This window comes from Jaculus jaculus, chromosome 1 (assembly GCF_020740685.1).
Source record: "Jaculus jaculus isolate mJacJac1 chromosome 1, mJacJac1.mat.Y.cur, whole genome shotgun sequence".
NCBI classification, from domain to species: Eukaryota; Metazoa; Chordata; class Mammalia; order Rodentia; family Dipodidae; genus Jaculus; species Jaculus jaculus.
In genome coordinates, this window is record NC_059102.1 from 83,935,075 (window position 1) to 83,959,273 (window position 24,199).

Genomic DNA, 24,199 nt, shown 5'->3' on the forward strand with positions numbered 1-24,199 from the left:
CCAGTTCACTAATTTCTGCTCTAATCTTGATTATTTCTTTCTGTTGGAGCTTTTTGGGTTGGATTACTTTTGTTTTTCCAGTGCCTTTATGTGGACAGTTAGGTTATTAATTTGGGATCACTCTGTTAATGTAATAAAGGCATTTAGGGCTATGAATTTCCCCTTAGTATTGCCTTCATTGTGTCCCATAAGTTTTGGTAGGTTGTATATTCATTTTTTGTTCAATTCTAGGAATTTTACAATTTCTGTTTAGACTTCTTCTTGACCCATTCATTATTTAAAAGTGTATGATTTACTATCTAGGAGCTGGTGTAGTTCTTAGTGTTAATATCTAGCTTTAAAGCATTGTGAGCTGTCATGATACAGGAAGTTACTTCAGCTTTCCTAACTTTATGGAGGCATGCTTTACAGCCTAATATATGGTCAGTTTTGGAGACGGTTCCATGGTCTGCTCATAAGAATATCTATTCTGTAGTGCTTGCATGGAAAATTCTGTGGATATCTGTTAAGTCTATTTGATCTGTGATATTGTTGAGCTCTATTATTTCCCTATTGATTTTCTGCTTGGATGATCTTTTTATTGATGATAGTGGAGAATTGAATTCTCTATGATGCTGTTGGTGTTTGGTTCTGTTTTATTGTCAAGTAGTTTTTGTTTTATAAACTGTGGTGCACCTGTATTTAGCATGTATATATGTATGATTATGATGTGCTCATGGTGGATCATTCTCTGATGAGTAAGAAGTGGCCTTCTTTGTCTGTTTTGATTAGTTTTCATTTATAGTCTATTCTATCAGATATTAATATAGCAACACTCACTTGTTTTTTTTTTATTTCTATTTGCTTGGAATATCGTTTTCAATCCTTTCACTCTGAGATGGTGTCTGTCTTTAGTGGTGAGTTGGGTTTCTTTTTCTTTTTTTTGGATTTTTAGAGGTAGGGTCTCATTCTAGCCCAGGCTGACCTGGAATTCACTATGGAGTCTCAGGGTGGCCTTGAACTCATGGCAGTCCTTCTACCTCTGCCTCCCGTGTGCTGGGATTAAAGGTGTGTGCCACCACACCCAGCTGAGTTGGGTTTCTTAAAGACAGCAGATACCTTACATCTTTTGATTTGTGAGATAAGACCATTAATATTTAAAGTTATTACTGTGTGGTTTGAATTAATCCCTGCCATGATTATGAGTTTTCTGTTTTTTTTTTTTTTTAAATTTTGTGTCTGTGTTTTGTATTATGTTGGGCCTGGTCTACTTTTGGTTATTGTGATCTTGTTGACATTGAGATTCATTGATTGACTGTTATGTGTGGAGTGTTCCCTCAAGTGGTTTGGGCATTGATGCCATTGACATTAAGAATTATTATTGAAAGGTATGTATTTATTTTTGCCATTTGTCTTGTTTTATAGTTCTTCTGGTTTTACTTTTACTTTCTTGTATTAACTAGTATTTGAGTATGGTTTATTTGTTCCAGGTTCCCTATGTGTTTTCTTTTCTTTCTCTTCAGCATAGAGGATCCTTCCAAGTAATTCACATTGACCTGGTTTAGTGTTCATATATTCCTTTAGCCTGTTTTTGTTGTGGAATGTCTTTATTTCTCCATCTATTTGGATGGATAGTTTTGGATGATAAAGTAATTTAAAAAATTTTTTTAAAGTATTTTATTTTTACTTATTTATTTGAGAAAGAGAAAGAAAGAGAGAGAGAGAAAGAGGCAAATATGTGAGAATGGGCTTGCCAGGGCCTTTAGCCATTGCAAAAACAAACAAACAAACACACAAACCTTGTAGACACAAGGAACACCATGTGCATCTGGCTCTATGTTGGTACTGGGTCCTTAGGCTTCACAGGCAAGTGTCTTAACCACTGAGACATCTCTACAGCCCAGGATAAAGTTATCTTGGTTGATAGTTGTTATCTTTCAGAACACTCTTCTGGCTTTTAAAGTTTGTGTTTGAATAATCTGCTGTTATCCTTATGGGCTTGCCTTTTTATGTGACTTGAGTTTTCTAACTGCTTTCAGTATATTTTCTTTGGTTTGTGTGTTTTGTAGCTTAATTATAATATGATGGTGAGAGGTTCTTTCTGTTTTTGTCTATTTGGCATACTATTGGCTTTCTGAATCTGAATTGGCATCATGTTCCTTACTTGGAAGAAGTTTTCTTCTGTGCTTTTGTTGAAGATACCTGCTATGCCTTTGGAGTGAGATTCTTCTCCTTCTACTATACCCTGAATTCTTATGTTTGCTTTGTTCATAGTGTCCTTAATATCTTGAAATTCCCATTTATGCCTTCTTATTAGTTTGTGTTTGTCTTTGTAGGACTGTACTGCCACCTGGTCTTCTAGTTTAGATATTCTGTCCTCTCCTTGATCCATCCTACTTGTTGACTATCTGTCTGGAGTTAATTTGATACTTGGGTTTTCTAATTATCTGTAGTGTTCTTAGCTGTGTCAATTAGACTTTACATATCTTCATGGTAGGAGTTTAAGGTGCCAGGTGTAGCTTTTATACTCCAAGAGAGACAGCAGGAGTGACCCTAGGTGTTGAGTTTGCCTTCTATACACATATTGTAGTAGACTGAGTTTAGCAATTACTGGAAAATTCTAAAATTCAACTGAGTAATATACACATTCAATCAAATACAGCATAAATATTTATACAAGTGTAGGGATTAAAATAACCAGATAATCCAATAAAGCCAAAGTCCCTAAGAGTGTGTGTTGCCCCACAACCTTACTCCTGCCAACTAGGAAGTTGAGATTTCTGGTCTGAAATAGGTTCCAAGTTATCCTGCGGCCAGTCAAACCCTGTCCCCAATAATGACAGAAGAAAAAGACAAAGGTGGACTGGAGAGATGGCTTAATGGTTAAGGCGCTTGCCTGAAAAGCCAGAGGACCCAGGTTTGATTCCCCAGGACCCATGTAAGCCAGATGCACAAGGTGGCACATGTGTCTGGAGCTCATTTGCAGTGGCTGGATGCCCTGGCACACCCATTCTCTCTCTCCCTCTCTCCTTCTCTGCCTCTCTCTCTCTCTTTCAAATAAATAATTAAAATATTAAAAAATTATTCAAAAAATAAAAAGACAAAGGCCCTAAAAATCAGGAAACATCAAAGGCAACAATTGTCAATACCAAAAAACAGCTTATTTGAGAATGTTAAAGCCACCCAAGAATGTATCACTCAAATGTAATACAAAACCTTTCCTGACATGGAAATAGAGATTACTACTTCCTGTGAAGGCGTACTTATCTGGCTTTGTGTAAATTGGCCCTGTTACCTTTTGGCATGGCTTCAGATCTCACCAATGCTGAGTGTCTACTTTGATCTCTCTCAGTGCCAGGTGGCCTGGGGCGAATGAGTTCTCTGTAGGTTCATGGCCCTGATGCAGGATTGGAGGTTGTATATGGTTCCTGGAGTTGTACTGGAGCTGATCAGATGTTCCTGTTTGTATCCTCCTTCAGTAGCTGCTCAGCTGGTCCCTGTTGTCTTCTTCTTCAGGTTTCTTGATTTTGCGAGGAGCCTGATTTGAGTGGAACATGCCTTCACCTTGTTTCTGCTCCTGCAGCTGTGCACTGTGCAGGCAGGTGGGCACGTAAATTGGGGCCATGTGTGCCTTGGTAGGATTCTGGCTAGTTTCCTCCTTTCTGAAAGATCTTGGTGTCTCCCGATTCTCTACTATGATTGATGATAACTTAAAAACCATAACTTTTTGGTAGAAGAATATATTTTGCTGTGTTTCTGTTTATTTCCCTCCCTAGGCTGCTTTAGTGTGGCTAGTATGCCACCATCTTACCTGGAAGTCCCTGGAATATTTTTGTTTGTTTGTTTTTGGATTTTCAAGGTAGGGTCTCACTCTAGCTCAGGCCAACCTGGAATTGGCTGTGTAGTCTCAGGGTGGCCTCAAACTCATGGTGATCCTCCTATCTCTGCCTCCTGAGTGCTGGGTTTAAAGGCATGTGTCACTACGCCTGGCCTGGAAATGTTTTTTTTTTTTTTTATATGGCTGTTGTCCACCTGATGTTGGCCAGAAGATGATGTCCAGACTCTATTCAAGCTATCACTTTCCCCTGCCATCATGGAGCTTCCCCTTGAATCCGCAAGCCAGAATACACCCTTTCTGGCCCTTGGTTGGGTGTTCTCTGCCAGCAACAAGAAGTTGGCCACAACAGTAAAATTTGTACTGTGAGAAGTTTGTTGCTTCTAGAAACCGTGAGGTTTGGCTTATGAGAGGAAGAAAGAACTTTGCTTTTATTTGGTTAGAAGCAGTTTGTGTGAGAGACTTTCTTTTATTCCCATGTCTCGAGAACTTGTGCAGTGTTTAATTGCATAGAAATGGACTGGTCTCTTACAAGGAAAGCAAGTCTCTTACAAGGAAAGCCAGTCTCTTACAAGGAAAGCAAGTCTCTTACAAGGAAAGCCAGTCTCTTACAAGGAAAGCAAGTCTCTTACAAGGAAAGCAAGTCACTTACAAGGAAAGCAAGTCTCTTACAAGGAAAGCAAGTCTCTTACAAGGAAAGCAAGTCTCTTACAAGGAAAGCTGCCCCAACATACCTCAAAAGGGGCCCAACTGAAACTAAGGACAATTGGTGAAACAAGCAAGGATGATGTTTTCCTGTGAACCGGATACCAGCACAAAGGGGAAGGAGACCAACACAGAGAAAAATCAACTCCTATCAAATCAGAGAGCCAGAGCCTCAGATGCCCCCAACACCTCAGCACTGAAGCAGACCAAAAATGAACCCAACATGGCTCAGGGAAATTTTGTGGAAGAGGGGGCGGAAAGAATGTCAGAGTCACATGTTGGGTCATGATTTGCAGAGACATTTAGCATACCAATAACTGGGGACTAACCCCACAGTGCACGACCCATTTACATCAACAAGGGGGGTCTAATGGGAGGGGGTAGATCATAGATGAGCCTAAACAATGGTACCAAACTGCCTGTATTTGATGAAAAGAAAACTAATAAATCAAATTAAAAAAAAAAAAAGAAATGGACTGGTGTGAACAGATGAATATAGCACAGAAAGTGATGAAATCTTTGGGCCAAAAGTGCTGCCCATTCAGTTGCAGTTGTTTGAAAGATTACAGCCTTGAAGACTGGGCCAGCTGATCTACACTGGGACAGCCAGAAGAATGCTGACTCTTTTGAAGGGGCCTAGATGCTAAAGGACTATTCTGTTTTTCAAAGTATTCAAAGTATCCCCTTCCCCAAATTAACCAATTGGTAGCCTACCTAGTACTATGGAGTATAACACATGCAGGAAAGAGAGGGTCATTGAAGTTTCAACATGGTTTGTTTTTTTGGAAATGGCCATGGGCAATATGAAGCAGACTTTTTGGATTACATGCGTGCTCACCCAATGGAGCCATGAAGATGAATTGTGGGTTGCAGTGGAGACCCAGTTGAGATGCCAGGACTTTGGGATAGGTGCCAAGGAGAGGCTGCTGGCACCAGATGAAGTTTTCCATGCTATGAGTTGCTTAGCTGGTGCTGCGGAGTTGGAACTCTAGAGACTCATTATTGATTAGAATTATCAGACTGGGAGCCTTGTAGTGATTAGAGTTGTCAGACTTGGAGTTACAGAGTTTGATGTTTGCCTTGTTTACTTAAATCTTGTATTGGTTAAATCTTTCCCTATAATGTCCAATGCCATCTTTTATAGTGTGAATGCTTATTTTGTGCCATTATGTTATTTATTTATTTTTGGTATTATGACTTAGTTAGAAGACCTTGGACTATTTGGCTATCATTGGGAACAATAAAAACTATGGAACTATTAATATTGGACTGAAGAGATTGCATTTTACACCATGAGGTTTATGGGGGCCAGGGATGGAATGCAGTGGTTTGATTCAGGTGTTCCCATAAACATGTGATCTGAATTCTAGGTCCTCATCTGGTGGCAGTTTGGGAATTGGAGCCCCCTAGAGTTGATATATTGTTAGGGGCAGGCTTATGGGTGTTCTAGCCAGCTTCCCCTTGCCAGTTTTTGACATACTCTACTGTTACTGTTGTTCACCTAATGTTGGCCAGGAGGTGGTGTCCAGCCTCTCCTCATGCTGTAAAGGTCTGAGAATCGCTGAAGAAAGACCCCGGGCTCAAATAGTATGTAAAAGGAAAGAGTGTTTTTTTCTGCAGAAACAGCCAGAATGCAGGGGTCAACCATTCATACAAAATGGCAGCCCTGAGAGGAGCACACAGGCCCCTTTTAAGCACAGCTAGGGGAATTTTAGGAGGGTGGGCATCTTCTAATGCGATTGGCTAAGCAAGCAGCAGTTACATTTGTATACCTTGATTGGCTGTGGCCCAGGTTTTATCATCCTTGGACATGTTTAGACATGTTTTACAGATTTTGCAGGAACTGACTCAGTCCTGGAGCCCACTATCTTGGGCAAGTTCTTTTTTGGTCATAGTCCAAAGGTATTACAGGAACTGAATTAGGCCCCTGGGTGGCTATCTTCCCTGGCCACATGTCAGGGTCACTGTTGATTAACAGCCCTTTGTTCATGGTTTTTCCTAAAAGTCTTGTCTGTCTCTCCAGGAAACTGAAACTTAGGCCTAGCTGTAAACTGGTGAAAATTTGATCCTCTCAATGCCACTGTTTTACCTGCCATCATGGAGCTTCTGCTTGAGTCTGTAAACCACAATAAACCCTTTCCTCCAATCAGCTGTTTTTGGTTGGGTGCTTTCTGCCAACAATGAGAAGTTGACTACAACAAAGAAATAAAAATAATTTTAAATATTTATATTTATATTTATTTATTTGAGGGAGAAAAAGAATGGACACCCCAGGACATCTAGCCACTATAAGCGAACTCTAGATGCATGTACTATGTTGTGCCTCTAGTTTACATGGGTCCTGGGGAACTGAACCTGGGTCCTTTGGCTTTTCAAGCAAACACCTTAACTGGCAAGCCATCTCTCCAGCCAAAAAATAATTTTTGAAAATATTATTTATTTATTTGCAAGGAGAGAGAGAGAGAGACAAAGTAAGAAAAGAAAAGAAAAGAAAAGAAAGAAAGAGAAATAAAGAAAATAAATGGGTGTGCATGCCAGGGCCTCTAGCTACTGCAAATGAACTCCAGATGCATGCATTACTTTGTGTATCTGGTTTTATGTGGGTACTGGGGAATCAAACCCAATTTGCTAGGCATTGCAAGCAAGCGCCTTAACCACTGGGCCATTTCCAGCTTGATAAAAATATTTTTAGTAAGAATATTATCAAACTGAATTTGGTACTTGTTTTCTTTCTCCCTCTCATTCTTTCATTTTTTTTTTGAGGTAGTGTCTCACTGTACCCCAGGCTGACCTGGAAATCGCTCTGTAGTCCCAGGCTGGCCTCTAACTCACAGCAATCTGTCTACCTGTTCCTCCAATGTGCTGGGATTAAAGACGTGTATCACCACTCCTGTCTTGTACTTGATTTTTCAAATTTAAGAGTAGTTAAATGAAAATCAATTTAAAGCAGGATTTGAAACCTAAGTTTTGGTTATTTTAAAATAATATTTAGAATTATATTTTGCCATGTAATTTTAATTAAGCCAATTATTTTAACTTATGGGCTAACTAAATTAAAATAGTCTGAGGGCATAATACAAAATACACATATTTTTATACTGAATGTCAGTCTTAAGGGATTTAATTCACATGATGTGGGTTGTGTAGATAATAGTATTTTTATTGTTTGTTTGAAATTGCAACTTGAGAATTTGAAGGATTGAAGAACATTTCCAAACATAATAGAAAATCATACAGTCTTGGCTTCAGAAGTTATTTAAAGAAAATGGTAGATTATAAAAGACTTTACCCCTCAGAAATTCAAGGGCTGGGCTAGAGAGATTGCTTAGTGGTTAAACGCTTGCCTGTGAAGCCTAAGAACCCGTGTTCAAGGTTTGATCCCCCAGGACCCACATAAGCCAGATGCACAAGGTGGCACATATATCTGGAGTTCGTTTGTAGTGGCTGGAGGCTCTGGCATGCCCATTCTCTCTCTCTCGCAACCTCTTTGTCTATCTGTCTCAAGTAAACAAATAAAAAATAAACAAAATTTTTAAAAAATATGTGAGCCATCATGCCTGGATCCTAAAAAAAAGAAATTCAAGGACCAAAGTAAGTACATGTAAGTACACTGAAACAATGTTAATATAGACTATTTGTTTAATTACATAAATCCTGCTACTCCTTGGGAGATAGGAGGCAAAACTACTTCTTTTTTATTTTTTATTTTTTGAGGTAGGGTCTTGCTTTGGCCCATACTGACCTGGAATTCACTATGTAGTCTTGGGGTGGCCTTGAACTCATAGTGATCTTCATACCTCTGCCTCCTGAGTGCTAGCATTAAAGGTGTGTGCCACTGTGCCCGGCAGGAGGCAAAACTTCTATTATTATCAGGGTCTTAGTAAGGTAGAAAGTAGCCCATAGGTTTGAATTTGATATAGTATAAGTTTTAATTTTGCCACATGTTTAGAAAGGCTGCATAGATATGTAGGTAGAGAATAAATTTCTGTTCAGTGTTTCATAATGTCTTTTCAGCTCTTCACTCTTTCCTTAACTTTTGTACCTGTGTGACTTAACGGGTATACTTTTATCTTGTATGTTTCTCTAGGCATCCACAAGGACAAGGATAAACCTCCTAGCTTCTCTGTTGTCCTTGAGACTTTGAGGCGTACCTTGACAGATTACCAGAACAAGCTGGAAGATGCATCTAATGAGGTACCACTTGCACTGTTTGGCTCCACACATACAGCCTTTGGGCAGTACCAGTGTGCATCCTTTGCTTGTTACAGAGGTCAAAAAGATTGAGAATGTTGAATTGACACTTTCACAGATACAAAAAAATAATTCATTGTCACTTTGTTTAAGTGTGGCCTAAAGTAGTGTCTCACTTATGGTTTTATAATTCTTCAGAAAACTATTATTTCCAACTTTCCATTTAAAAGATTTCATTGCTTCTTGGTCTTTGTGATTTATCTGTTTTAATTTAATAAAAACATGTGCAAGACATTTAAGTTAGCATGTACCCCATTTAAAGGTTAATACATTTAATGATCTGTAAATAGGTCAGAGAAATTTAGGTTTTGTCAATAGTTTAAGAATTCTTTAAACTAGGGAAATCTTAATAAAAAATATAAATTAGTTTTTATTCTCAAAAGGGAATAAAGTACTGCTATTAGTTTTTTAAAACAAACATTCTTTTGATGTATACTAGAGGCTTTTAGTGGCTGATTTAAAAAGCTCATCCTTCTATTTATCATCTCATTTGTATTGTTTAATGTGTGGGCTCATAATTTTCTTGGGTATTAAAATGTTTTGTGAATTCATGCTTTAAAAACTGAGGAGTTTGGTTATATCTTGTCAAATTAGCATATAAAATAATTTCATTAAATACAGTTAGTTAGCAAATCTACAGATTGTTTAGCCAAAGACAAGTCATATAGTCTAGAGTTTAGCATTTTTCTTTTTTTATATAATTCAGTGACCATAAAAACTGTTCTGCTTAATATATTGTTTACATATTTTATTTTAATTTGCCAAGGTATACAAACAAGAAGAAACAAACTCTTTACATAACCTCTGTAATTGTTCAAAATAAAAAGAAGAAAGGGGCCATTGATATAACTAAATTTCTATGAAGAATGGATCTTGCTAGTCTTCCCCCATGAGCAGGACAACCTGTATTGTTAGTCCTTTATTAAACTCTTCTGAGGCCTAGGCCTGGAAGCTGTGGAGTACCCACAGCGCTTGTTATGTGGGAGGATGCATGTCACATGATCCTTAGTGCAGTTGAAAAGTCGACTCAGCAGGCTTTGGCTTAGTAATGTGCTTTGTTGTGAACCAGTGCCAGAGACAGCAGTGGGGAGACCAAGGGGGTGGCTGCAAAGAAAGCAAAAAGAGCAGTCTGACAGAAAGAAGAATGAACTGTCAAAGAAAATAAATCACAAGCAGTGCAGGACCAACTGATGACCTGCCACAGCCTTCCCAGTAGGGCTGCATGTGACTGACCCTGAAGTTGTCATATGGAGTGAGAGACCAGCAAATGCCCTCGTGATGCATCGAAAACACAGTTTTCTGCTCTTTTCCTTTTTCTTTCCTTACAGATGCCATTGCTTCTGGCATTTCAGTCCAGTAGGATTAAAAAAAAAAATAGAGTTATATTTGTTTACAGTAAGAATGAAATCCTTTATCGAGAGATGTAGTAAAAACACAATAATAACATCACTGGCATTTTAAGGTTGAATGCTTTCTTTGAATTTTAGTCATGTGAGCTTGTATCAGAAACAACATAGCCTTTAACCAAAAGAAGTATTGTTCCAAAGACTCTTAATTGCTAGTGAAATATATGTATCTAAGTAATTGTGTAACAAACATTTAATGGTTAGCTTTTGAGTTACTCATCTTTGAAAATTCTAATAGTTGCTTTTCTTTCCTCAGCTAAACAGCATAAAAGATGCCAAAGAAAAGGCATTTAATGAACTTGGTTGTACCCAACACAAACTCGAGTCTCATACTAAAAATATAAAGGTATTTCCATTTAAAATAATCTCTTAGGACTGGGGATGTAGCTTGGTGATAGAACACTTGCCTAGAATGTGCAAAACCCTGGGTTCACTCCCCAGTATTGTAAAAGAAAACAAAATCTCTTCCTTTTATATTATGAAGCAAGTAGAATTATTAAGAGGATATTTGAGAGATATCTGAAATATGTATCTTCCTATTTCTACCTAAATTTGATAGACTTTTAATTTTTTTGACCCAGGTATTTTGGTTAGAAATTCCTTTCTGGGATGTAATTTTAATACCAGTCATTAAAAATGATTTCTGATTTAATATCCTGCTTTACATGCATATTAAACATATCTCACCCATAAGCACATCTGTATATAAAGTTGGTTTTCATAATTTTTGGGTGGAGCCTTTGTTTTTAGTATATCATGTGTGGTTAATGGGCTGAGACCACAGCTGGCTTAGATCCAAGATACAGTTTGTTTAACTTTCTGTGCTGATTTTATGTACATCTTTGCAAAATTTGAGTTGCTTATTATTTGTTAGAATTTTATTGTGTTGGTTCAAGTTGAGTTTGTCATGGACACAGTTCAGTAACATTTACAAGGTTAAAGAACAGATAGTTCTGTAGAATTTTGTACAACATTCTTGGGATTTCTACTAGTATTTGAAATGTCATAGAAATGGAATTATTCTTATATTAAATATAAAGTTTTCAGCTAAATTATTATTTAAGAGTCCTTAAAATTTTTGGGAGTACCTTTTAAAAAATCATTTAATAGGAAAACTTCCTTTAAAGAGCTTTTAGGAATAAGACATCTCAGTAACAATTTATTTATATGTTTGAACATTACATATTTTCTAATTTTAAAATTTTGTTTAAGAAAGAGGAAGAGAAAGAGAGAGAGAGGGAGAAAGAGAGAGAATGAGAATGAGAATACAGGCACACCAGGGCCTCCTGCCACTGTAAATGAACTCCGGATACATGCACCACTTTGTGCATCTGAGTACTAGGAATTAAACTGGGCCATTAGGCCTTGAAAGCAAGTGTCTTTAACTACCGAGTCATCTCTCCAGCCCCTAGATTTTTAATTTTTTGAGCTAAAATATACTTAGAAAATATATTCAGTAAAATAGGATGAGGTTTAACATTATTAGCAGATGTTTGATTGTAAAGGTTGGAAGGTTTTTGTTATGTACTCCATACTTGTGTTCCTCTTCCTCTCCTCTACTCGATAGTCTTCCTGTCATCTCTTATGCCATGTCTTACAGGAGCTTCAAGATAAACTGTCTGATGTCCACAAAGAGCTAAGTCATTTGCGCACCAAGTGTGCAGACCGAGAGGCTTTGGTGAGCACTCTGAAGGTGGAGCTACAAAATGTGCTACACTGTTGGGAGAAAGAAAAGGCCCGAGCAGCCCAGTCTGAAAGTGAACTACAAAAACTTTCCCAGGCTTTCCAGAAGGACACAGAGGTATTATCAGCAGCCAACAGACTAGGATAGGCCTTTAACTAATCTCAGTTTTATATTAAATATCTACCAACATTAAGTGTTGTTTTTTACTAATATTTGATTTAATTAAAATTTGTATTTTTTTATTCTTTCAAGGTAGGGTCTCCAACCCAGGCTGACCTGGAATTCCCTATGTAGTCTCAGAGTGGCCTCCAACTCACTCATAGTGATCCTCCTATCTCTACCTCCCTAGTGCTGGGATTAAAGGTGTGTGGCACCATGCCTGGTGAGCTGAGTATTTTGAAATGTTCCAGATGACTGAAAAACCTTGGTTATGCTTGTGCTGTTCTATTGTAAGAAAAAGTAACAGACTTCAACTTTCTGTCACTTGGACCTTCAGTTTTCTTTAGATAGTCACATCTCAACCTGCCACATTCCTAATAGTCTCTTCAAGGTTTGCCTGTTTTCAAGTAACAAAGGTTCATTTCTTTCTTTCTTTTTTTTTAATTTCAGTAGTTTTGCAGCTTGAGATGGTGGAAAGATTTTTTTTTTTTTGCAATAAGAAAAATTTGGACTTGGATTCTGATGTTGTTTATACATAGTGTAGCTGTGAACATGCCATGCAGCTTAGCCACCCCAAATCTTAGTTTTTTTTTTTTTTAATTTGTAAAACAGCAATAATATCTGCTTTAACATAGTCTTCTTATGGTTTATAATTATAGGATACTAATAAAATTTAGAAAAATAAGTTTCACAAAATTAAGGCACCATCAGTTAACAGCATTAAAAACATCAGTTTGAATGTCTTGGAGAGGTGTCTGTCTATGACAAAATGTCATTCTTTATAAGTCTGTGTGAATGCAGTTGTTATCTTTAATTTTCTTTTACCTCTGGGTTATAGAGCTAGTCTAACTGGTTGGTAGAATTGTTTTATCTAAAGTTGTCCTGCATATTGAATTTATTACTGTAGCAAATACAAACACAGATGCCAAGAGAGTAAAAAGGAAACATTCTTTCCACTCTTCTTACAGTCTGGGATTTTAAATTATGTCCACATGAAGGGGTTGGAATAGTTCTACACATGAGATAGTGATTAAAATCAAGGAAACGAGAAGCCTGACTGGATTGTAAAGTCAGCATGTCTACAGTGTTGTGGTTGGATTCAACATGTGTGAATTGATTTTGGATCTTGTGATGCTCTTTTTATGCCAAATGGATGATTATCATGCTTGGTTTATCACAGCTCAAGCAAAAAGGACATAATGGCGACACAATGAATTATACTTGAGGATGGTCTTTTTTGACTATCTATGTGATTGTTTAGCAAAAATGTGGAGGAGGAATATTGCAATGCCTGATGATTATATTTGGGTAGTTATATTAGTAAGAGTTTTACACATTTCATCCCAGCTAAAAGCTGCCAGAATCTTTAACTGCTTATAAAAGGACAATTCATAGCACATTTATAGCAACAGTTCTGATTTTTTAACTGAAATTTGCATTACTCTATTAAATTTTAATTATTTTCATTGCTTAAATTACTATATTTGGCAAAAAGTGAGATAGCATATAGATTAATTAATGACATTCATTTGAAACATTCAGGAATACTTTCCTTATAATTTCTCATGAAACCTTTGTATATCCTGTATTCAATATTTTAAAATCTAGAAAATTATAATTTTCATTTCCTTCAAGTATTTTTCTTCAATAAGTTTTTTTTTTCCTCCTGGTCCATAGATTAGTACATATTGAAGGAACTTATTTTATTTTTTTGTTTTTTGAAGGTAGGGTCTCGCTCCAGTCCAGGCTGACCTGGAGTTCATTATGTAGTCTCAAGGTAGCCTTGAATTCACAGCAATCTTCCTACCTCTGCCTTCGGAATGCTGGTATTAAAGGCATGCACCACTATGCCCAGTGAGAGAACTTATTTTACCCACATAAAATATTCATTTTAGGGACTGAAGAGATGGCTTATCAGTTAAAGCACTTGCCTGCAAAGCCAAAGGACTCAGGTTCAATTCCCCAAAACTCACATAAGCCAACTGCACAAGTTGGCACATGTGTCTGATGTTCATTTTCAGCAGCTAGAGGTCCTCTCTCTCTTTCAAATAAATAAAAATAAAAATATTTATTTTATAGCTTCATAATTACTCAGTCTTTGATTTTTATGCTTTGGTACTTTACAGATGAAATACCGTATAAAGAGAGTGTTAGTCATTACAGTAAGTAAATTCTCCTCATGTATTCAAGTTAAGATCAGATTTGTACTTACTTCTAGAGCATAGTACCTTTTTTTTTTTGGTTTGTTGAGGTAGGGTCTCGCTCTAGCCCAGGCTGTCCTGGAATTCACTATGGAGTCTCAGGGTGGCCTCAAACTCACAGTGATCCTCCTACCTCTGCCTACCGAGTGCTGGGATTAAAGGCGTGCACTACCACACCCAGCTCATAAGTACCTATTTAAAAAAAATTATTTATTTATTTATTTGAGAATGACAGACAGAGAAAGAGGCAGGTAGAGAGAGAGAATGGGCACACCAGGGCCTCTAGCCAATGCAAATGAATTCCAGATGTGTACGCCCCCTTGTGCATCTGGCTAACGTGGGTCCTGGGGAATCGAGCCTTGAACTGGGGTCCTTAGGCTTCATAGGCAAGTTCTTAACTGCTAATCCATCTCTCCAGCCCACATGGTACCTATTTTTAAATCATTCATCAATAGACTGTTTGGCTATTGTAAGTATAACATGTTCTTAAAGGTCTTTAAATAGATAAATAAATAAATAATAACTGGACATTTAAAAAATATGTCTTGGTCAGCTATATCCACTTTATTTTTTGGATAAAAAATATGTTCATTAGTTTGTAAACGTTAATACTGAACAGATAACAGGTGATAGTGACTATTGAGAATTATATGTCTACTTGTGCATTTAGGCGCTTAGTAATTTTGATTTTTAAAATTTATTTTGTGTGTGTGAGAGAAAGAACAGAAAGAGAAAAAAACAGAAGAGAGAAAGAGAGAGAGAGAGAGAGAGAGAGAGAGAGAATGGGTGCACCAGGGTCTTCATCTTCTGTGAATGAACTCCAGACACGTGTTCCCATGTAACATTGTGCGCTTGTGTCACTGTGGGACCTGAAGATTTGAACATAAGTTCTTAGGCTTCTCTGGCAAGCACCTCAACAGTTAAGCCATCTCTCCAGCCCCATTTAATCTTTCTGAAATTAAGCAATACAAATTTCACAAATCTATAAAATGAAATAAATACAGATATTTTTGTATCACTCAGTATATATAGGTAAAAGGTGGTGCTTCTGACAAAGTATTTACATATAGGTAAATTGATGTGTAGTCACTTTTTATTTGCCTGTCTGTTACTTTATAATCTGTAAACACCTGCAAATGCCCAGTGTGCAACTTATAAGTGGGTAGAACAAATGAATCCTTCTTCCGTGTATATACCTGCTTTGCCTTTGGGGCTCAGGATAGGTTTCCTATAAGTGGTAAGTAAACTGGACTCTCCAGAGAAGGAAGAAAGCTGAGTAATTGTGGACATGTTAAGTACACATATGGTGTAATTTTTTTCATCAGTATTGAATAACACTCTTCTTTTGACACTACTTTTTGACTTCATATCTGTTTTGTTAAATATGAATATGAAATTATAGAATTACCATGTTGAATTCCAGTTAAACAGTCCTGTAAACAACTAACGTAGACATCATGTGTTATGGCTAAGGAGGCTGAGGCCTAATAGCAGGTGCTCACATCCTCAGCTGCAGTAAAGTAGGGTTAGAAACCTGGTTTTTTGGCTTTTAATTAGAAGCCAAAATTGTTTTGAATACTGATTTTAAGAAATTCTCAGGATTGTACCTTACGCTTGATTTTGGATGTGAATGAAAAGATCATTTAAATGTCAATATCTGGCGTATTTTATTTTCTTTCCAGGTTTTAAAAATAACTTGTTCACTATGTACAAATAGTGATAGAATACAGTCTGTGTCTTACTTTCTAGATATGTGTTCATATACAGGAATCAGTTTGTCTTTTTTTTCTTGCAGGAGAAGCTAACCTTTCTCCATACATTGTATCAACACTTAGTAGCAGGATGTGCACTCATAAAACAACCAGAAGGCATGTTGGCTAAATTCTCTTGGTCTGAGCTCTGTGCAGTCTTGCAGGAGAATGTTGATGCCCTCATTGCAGACCTCAACAGGGCTAATGAGAAGGTAACTGTCCTCGGGCACCAGATACCTCTATTAAATTCAGTGACATTTGTCCACATCACAGTATCATTAACAGGGGCTGACATTCATCTTATTTCAAAAAGAATTTGGGTGTTAATAATTCAGTACCATTAATTATAGCTTGTCTACAACTCAGTTTGATGCCATTGCTGTGGGCATGTAAATGTGACTGAAGTCTGTATGAAGTCTCTAAGCTCCACTTTTTGTGCAGGACATGCTAATACTACTAGCCAGTATTAGCCACAGGGACCTAATTAAAAGAAAATAAATTAATCTTACTGATGAAGCAATTCAAAGAACTTAGTCATTTACATTAATAAACCAACTCTTTATGTTAGCATAAAATAGGAACAGGATATAGTTATTCAAAAACATGATCTTAAAATTCTTTGCTTAGGAAATACAAAGTTCTTTAAAAGCACTTAGAAAAATTTAAATTACATTTTTTACTTTTTCTTCAAATATAACAAACTGTATATGTGAAAACACAATCAATGCTTTAGAATTTGAGAAATGAATTTTGTAGATCAAAACAGTAGACTTTTTCTGGTCACTTTACCATTTTACAAACCTAGAAATTTGGTCTTTTCAAAAAAAAAAAAAGCACACCCTGTTTTTGCTATAGAAAATTAAAATAGCTTAGCAGATCAACTTATGCCATTATTAAAGATACTGTTCTTTGCTTATTGAACTGGTTAGAATTGTGTTTATGATAAATAACTTCTAATTTTTTTAAAATTTAATTTATTAGTTTCCTTTTCCGCAAATACACGCAGTTTGGTACCATTGTTTAGGCTCACCCATGATCTACCCCCTCCCATTGGACCCTCCTTGTTGATGTAAATGGGTCGTGCATTGTGGAGTTAGCCCACAGTTATTGGTATGATAAATGTCTCTGCATATCATGACCCAACATGTGACTCTGACATTCTTTCCACACCCTCTTCTGCAAAATTTCCCTGAGCCATGTTGGGTTCATTTTTGGTTTGCTTCAGTGCTAAGGTGTTGGGGGCCTCTGAGGCTCTGGCTCTCTGATTTGGTAGGACTTGATTTTTCTCTGTGTTGGTCTCCTTCCCCTTTGTGCTGGTATTCCGTTCATCAGGAAAACAGCACCCTTGTTTGTTTTGCCAAATATCCTTAGTTTCAGTTGGGCCCCTTTTGAGGTATGTTGGGGCAGCTCTCTCTTTAGGATCTGCATCTATCTGAAAAAGAGAAGCAGATTCCCCAACGGAGAGTAATTTAGCACCCGGAAAATTGAGATAACACTTATTTTTTTGATAGAGTGTTTAATAGGTATAGGCCCTCTTGTAGCCCATGATTGATGGTAGCTTGATATTGGAGAGTGGGCTTATGTTTGGGTATGGTTCTGACTTGTTTCCCAGCTCCAGCTATGGGTCTCGTACCACTGAGGGGATCAGTTAGCCAAATCAAGAGCAGTTGGTTCCCCACCATGGCTGTGTGCCACTATTGCACTTGTGTGGGCATCATATCAGGTTATTTGTTGCTAATTAGGTTAGACCATTTGCGGGTTATCCAACTGATAGAGGCCTAATCTCTAGAATCTACAAAGAACTCAAAATTCTAAACAATAAGAAGACAAATATCCCACTCACAAAGTGGGGCGCAGAGTTGAACAGGCAGTTCACAGAGGAAGATATACAAATGGCAAACATGCACTTAAGAAAATGTTCATCATCCCTAATCATCAGAGAAATGCAAATTAAAACAACTATGAGATTCCACCTTACCCCAATAAGGATAGCCAACATCAAAAAATCAAGTGAAAATAAATGCTGGCGAGGATGTGGAGAAGCAGGAACACTCATTCACTGTTGGTGGAAATGTAGGATGGTACAACCACTTTGGAAAGCAATATGGAGACTCCTGAAAAAGCTGACTATAGAGATCCTAACAGACCCATTTATACCCTTACTGGGCATCTACCCTAAAACCTTCAAACCACGGGCCATAGAGATTTGCTCAACCATGTTTATAGCGGCTCAATTCATAATAGCTAAAAGCTGGAATCAATCCAGATGTCCATCATTAGAAGAATGGATAACAAAGATGTGGTATATCTACACAATGGAATTCTATACAGCAGTGAGAAAAATGACACAAAGAAATTTGAGGAAAAATGGTTGAACCTGGAACAGATCATTCTCAGTGAACTTACCCAATCACAGAAAAAAAAATCGACACATAGTCTCACTCATCTCCAACACGTCACCTGATTCTACCCAAGATACCTTACATACCCAGCAAGCACTTCATGGACTAGACCCTAGGATGGATGGGGAGGGAGGGGAGGGCATCGAAGGGGTGGGAAACACTAATCTGGACCCAAACGGCAATGGTACCATAAAATTCTACTTCCTAAAAGGCAGACCAAATGGCTGAACCTTCACTAGACCCTTATAGGAAACACCTGAACCACAAGACACTGGAGAGGGTAGGATCAAGACTAACCTAAATCTTCTACATCTTCCCTCCCTCCCTCTCCCCCTCTCCCCTCTCTCTCCTCTCTAACTCTTGTATATTAGTTATGTTTTTCCTCAATTTCTTCGTGGGCACTGACCTGTAACCCCTACTACCAGCTTGGGGCTATCATCCACAATGAGCTTTTGATCAGAGAAACCTACAAGTTTTCCCAAAACAATGACAGACTTCTGTCAGAGTACTTGATGACTCACCAAAGGCCAGTGGTAAGACCCTATTGCTGAAGACTCCATATGCAGCTGACATGTAAAATGGAATGACATGGCTGGAAGCCAGGAGAGAGTCAGTCCCCAGACAGTCAGTGTGTCTAGTGCCAGAAGGTGCTACATGGACTATTGGGGGAAATGACCAATATCTGTCCAAGCAACTCATGGTCTAACCTAATAACTTCTAATTTAATGTCCAGATCTTAGTTGCTTTTAAGAGACAGGAAGAGAAAAACTATTCTATTTAAAAAATATGTTGAATTAACAAAATAACTTATTTTAGGGTGAAATTTCATTTTATTAGGCATTTTACTTGTGTCATGTTATTGACAACACAACCATAGACACTGAGAAAGAGGGAGGACTAGTAAATGAGAGCATAAATTTATGACTGAATGTGTGTACAGTAGGTTTAAAGAGATAACTAAAATTTGTGTTTTAACTTTCTTATGGGGTATTGCATTTTTGAGAATTTTTTGGTCTTTTTTTTTCTTTTCGAGGGAGGGTCTCACTCTAGCCCAGGCTGACCTGGAATTCACTATGGAGTCTCAGGTGGCCTAGAACTCATGGCGATCCTCCTACTTCTGCCTCCTGAGTGCTGGGATTAAAGGCGTGCGCCACCACGCCCGGCTATTTATAAGAATTTTTTTATATATTTTTAAATATTTTTTTATAGTTTTTATAGTTTATAGTTAAATATCATTCTGAGCTGGAGAGATGACTTAGTAGTTAAGGCACTTGCCTACAAAGCCTAAGGACCCAGGTTCAATTCCCCAATACCCATGTAAGCCAGGTGTACAAGGTGGTTCATGTGTTTGGAGTTCATTTGCAATGGCTAGGGGCCCTGGTGTGCCCATTCTCTCTCTGTCTCTGTCTCTTCTCTCTGTAATAAATAAATAAAATTAAAAAATCATAGATAAAGATTTTCCTTTTCATGTTCCGTTAAAAATGGTCAGAACTGAGCTGGGTGTGGTGGCACACACCTTTAATCCCAGCACTCGGGAGGCAGAGGTAGAAAGATGCCATGAATTCAATGCCACCCTGAGACTACATAGTGAATTCCAGGTCAGCCTAGGCTAGAGCGAGACCCTACCTCAAAAAACAAAAACTAAAACAAAACCAACACACACACAAAAAGGTCAGAACATCCTGCTTTATTATATGTAAAATGTTTACACATTTTCTTGTTTTGTTTTTTGAGGCATAGTCTCATTTTAGCCCACGCTGACCTGGAACTCACTCTATAGCCCCTGGGTGGCCTTGGACTCATGGTGATTCTCAAATTTCTTTCTCCCAAGTGCTGGGTTTAAAGGAGTGTGCCACCACCTGACTATGTGCACATTTAAAAATCTCATTTAAACATTTTCTTTCCAAATGTGATGCCTGACTTAGCCTGAGCTTTGGCTTCAAGAGGTAAGAACATTTTTCTCAGTTGTCTGCAAAAGTTGATCACAGAATGAGTTACTTTATTAGAAAGAGGAGAATAACAATTCATTGTTAAGATATACAGATGAATACTATTTTCTGCTAACATATGATAATTTTCTCTGACAGTTCGTATTTATTAATTTGTTTACATTTTATCTTAAAATTTTAAATGGTCTTAAGGCATAAAATGTAGTAGAAAACTTTGGGTGTTTGTCTTGGAGAACGTGATACAAAAGAGTGATTTGTTAGTATATTTTATTGTATATTTCATTTCCCTTTATAGATAAACCACCTAGAGTATATCTGTAAAAATAAATCTGACACAATGAGAGAGCTTCAACAGACCCAGGAAGACACCTTTAACAAAGTGGCAGAGCAGATCAAAGCCCAAGAGAGTTGCTGGCACAGACAAAAGAAAGACCTGGAACTGCAATATTCTGAACTTCTTCTGGAGGTGCAGAGGAGGGCACAGGTGTGCTACTCGGGATGGTTCCCTGCAACTGCTTCAAATATTTGCTTTTGTGCGTCAGTTCAACATCAACTTAAAACCTCTTGAGAACTCCACAGAACTTGTTTAGACACAAAAACATATGACCCTGCTAACATACATCAGTCATTGTGTTACTTCTTATGGGGCAGAGATGAAAGTAATATAAATAACATTGAAAATAAATTGTATGAAAAAATGTGATTATGGGAATTATCTGTCATTTCTATTCTCAATCAAATCTAGCATGGAAGATATAAAGCATCTCACATTTAGTAATTTTACAATAGGATCTACAACTATAACTCCAATATAATGTTAGTTGGCATGTTAGAATTTTTATTGCTGTGAAAAAATACCTGTGTGTGTTTGTGGGCACAAGCATGCACACATGCATACATATGTAGTGTGTCTGTATTTTAATGATTGCCTTTCACTTATGTTTGGAAGATGAGTTTTTAATTAAAAATCTTAGAAGGTGTTGGTCAATTAAATGCTAAGTTATATATCTTTTGTTTATTTTTAAAATAAAAGGTTAGGAATTTCGTAAAATGTCAGTGTAAGTATTTTTTATCTAGCTTATTCCAGTTTTTGGGACTTTAAATGACTTATCAGGTAAATCCATTTGGGTTTAAAAATTCATTGCACCTACTATTAACATTTGAATGTAAACTTCTTCCATGACCTTATGATTGGCAGGTTTTAGTTGTCAGCTGATGGACTTTGGGGAAGTGGTGTGATCCGAGGGCTCTGACCGAATCAGTAGATTAAAATCCTTGATGAGCTCATAATATATTGACATTATTGTGAGGTAGTGAAAAGTAGGGAGGTAGGGCCTGGGTGGAGGATTTAGGTTATAGGGAGTGTCTTTTCCTGCTTCCTGACCACCATGAGGTACACTGCTGTGCTTTACCACATTCCTGCCATCTATCATGATGTTATCCATTAACAACAGACCTAAGGGTCATGGACTAAAAACTGAAACTGTATGCCCAAGCAAAACCTTCTTCCTTTAGTTTTTCAGCAATTTTTGTCGCAGTAATGAAAAAGCTGACATGCATGCATTATTATTGTTATTATTATTAGAGTTATAGTTATAGGTCTTACAAAATAACTGACCATGACATGTATTATATCTTTTATGTTAGATTTGATTGAGAATAGAAATAAAAGGCACTTAACAAAATCATGTTTATCAAAGCCTGGCATGATGGTGCATGCCTTTAAATCCCAGCACTTGGGAGGCAGAGGTAGAAGGATTGGTGAGTTTGAGGCCACCCTTAGACTACCTAGTGAATTCCAGGTCAGCCTGGGCTAGGGCAAGACCCTACCTCAAAAACTAAAACAAAACAAAATCATGTTTTTCAGATACAATCAATTTCAGCATTATTTATATTGTTAATTATGATCTCTGCCTGTCAGGAGTAACAAAATGATTGTATGTATTTTTCTTGATGTTTATTAATAAATTTCTTTTGCTCCCAGCATAGGATCCACAATCAGAAAGTTGTTTATTCTTCCCAGGGTTTGTTCAGTATTCACCTTTTTAAATTTTTTTTTATAATTTGATATGGCCTTACTCAGTATGTAAACAGTCCATGTTGGTACCATCCTTACCCTCATCCCTGCCCCCTTCCAAAGGGAACCTCCTTGTTGGGGATGCCTGTATTGTGGGAATAGCCACTAGTTATAGTGAAGATGCAATGTCTCTGTAAGTAATATCTCAATTTGTGGTTCTAACAATCTTTCTGCCCCCTCTTCTGCAAAATTTCCTGAGCCATGTTGGGTTTGTTTTAGGTCTACTTCAGTGATAGGCTCTTAGGAGCCTCTGGATCTCTGATTTGGTAGGAGTTGAGTGTCCTCAGTGTCTATCTCCTTCACCCTTATGCTGATACCAGGTTCGCCATGAAAGCAGCACTCTTGCTCATTTTCCTAATTTCCTGATGGTTTCAGCTGGGGTCCTGGTGAAGTGTGATTGGATGTTTCTCTCCTCAGTTCCTACTTCCATCTGAAAAAGAGAAGCAGATTCTCCAACGGAGAGTGAAGTCAGTACAGATTATATGAGGAGAACCATTGTTAGTTCAGAGATACTTTAATGGGTATAGGCTGTCTTGTAGCCCAAGATTGATGGGAGCTTGATATTGAAGAGCAAACTCGTTATCTGGATATGATTCTGACTTGTTTCCCAGTTCCAGATATGGGTTTTGTTCCACTCAGTGGATCTGTTAGCCAATCCAAGAGCAGTTGGTTACCCACCATGGCTGTATGCCACTATTGCACTTGGGTGAGCATCACTGCAGGTTGCTTGCTTCTGAGTACCTTAGACCTCGAGTTTTGGGTCACTTTTCCCTAGTAGCTCATGTAGTACCTTCTAGCACTAGACAGGCTGTCTGTTGTTCTCTTCCAGATTCCAGCCAGGTCTCTCCATGTTCCATACTGACAGCATATGGTATCTTTAGCAGTAGGGTCTTACCATTAACCTCTGGTGGGTAATCAAGTGCTGTGACATTAGTCTGTCTTCTTTTGGGAAGCCTTGTAGGTTTCTGATCAACAGCTCACTGTGGGTGTTAACCGCATCCTGGTAGTGGGAGTTACAGGCCAGTGCCAAGGGAAAAGAACTTATGACTGTTGTGATCTCTCCTTTTTCATTTCTAATTTTGGTAATTTGAAGCATCTCTTCTTCTTTATTTGATCAAATTGGCCAAGGCTCTATCAATCTTGTTTATTTTTTCAAAGAACCAGCTCTTTGTTTTCTTAGTTAACAATTCATTAATTTATGTTCTGACCTTAAGATTTTCTTTCTGTCTGGAGCTTTTTGGGTTGGATTATTCTTGCTCTTCCAATGCCTTTAGATGGATAGTTAGTTTATTGATTTGGGATATCTCTGTTTTTTGTTATGAAGGCAGTTAGTGCTACCAGTTTTTCTCTAAGGACTGCCTTCATTATGTCCTGTAAGCTTTGGTACAACATGTTTTCATTCAATTCTAGAAAGTTTTCAGTTTATCTTCTTCCCATTTATTGTTTAAAAGCATGTTGTTTGGTTTTCAGGAGCTGGTTAGATTCTTGGCACATTTTTTGTTGTTAAATTCTAGCAATATAGCATTGTGATCTGATATCATGCAGGAAATTATGTCCATCTTCCTAAATATATGGAGGCAGGCTTTATGGCCCAGTATATGATCTGTTTCAGAGAAGGTCTCATGGGTAGAATGTTCTTTAGAAGTCCTTTAGGTCTAATTGATCTATGCTGTTGTTGAATTCTCTTACTTCCCTGTTGATTTTCTGTTTGGATGATCTACCTATTGCTGATAGTAGAGTATTGAAGTCCCTAACTATAATGGAGTTGGTGTTTGTTGCAGTCAGGTTCACATTGCTAGT

General features: G+C 37.6%; 1 protein-coding gene across 6 annotated transcripts in view; it reads left to right on the forward strand.

Moving 5' to 3' along the window:
- The window catches only part of Ccdc171 (coiled-coil domain containing 171), a 553,592-nt gene that overhangs the window by 237,369 nt on the left and 292,024 nt on the right, over positions 1-24,199 (forward strand). For 5 of the 6 annotated variants that reach the window (XM_045160095.1, XM_045160091.1, XM_045160110.1 and 2 more), the window contains 5 exons: positions 8,607-8,713; positions 10,433-10,522; positions 11,777-11,977; positions 15,995-16,183; positions 20,618-20,806. In XM_045160095.1, coding sequence (XP_045016030.1) covers positions 8,607-8,713; positions 10,433-10,522; positions 11,777-11,977; positions 15,995-16,183; positions 20,618-20,806 — 776 coding nt within the window. The remainder of the gene's footprint in view (positions 1-8,606; positions 8,714-10,432; positions 10,523-11,776; positions 11,978-15,994; positions 16,184-20,617; positions 20,807-24,199) is intronic. The other variant, XM_045160100.1, reaches the window with a different exon arrangement.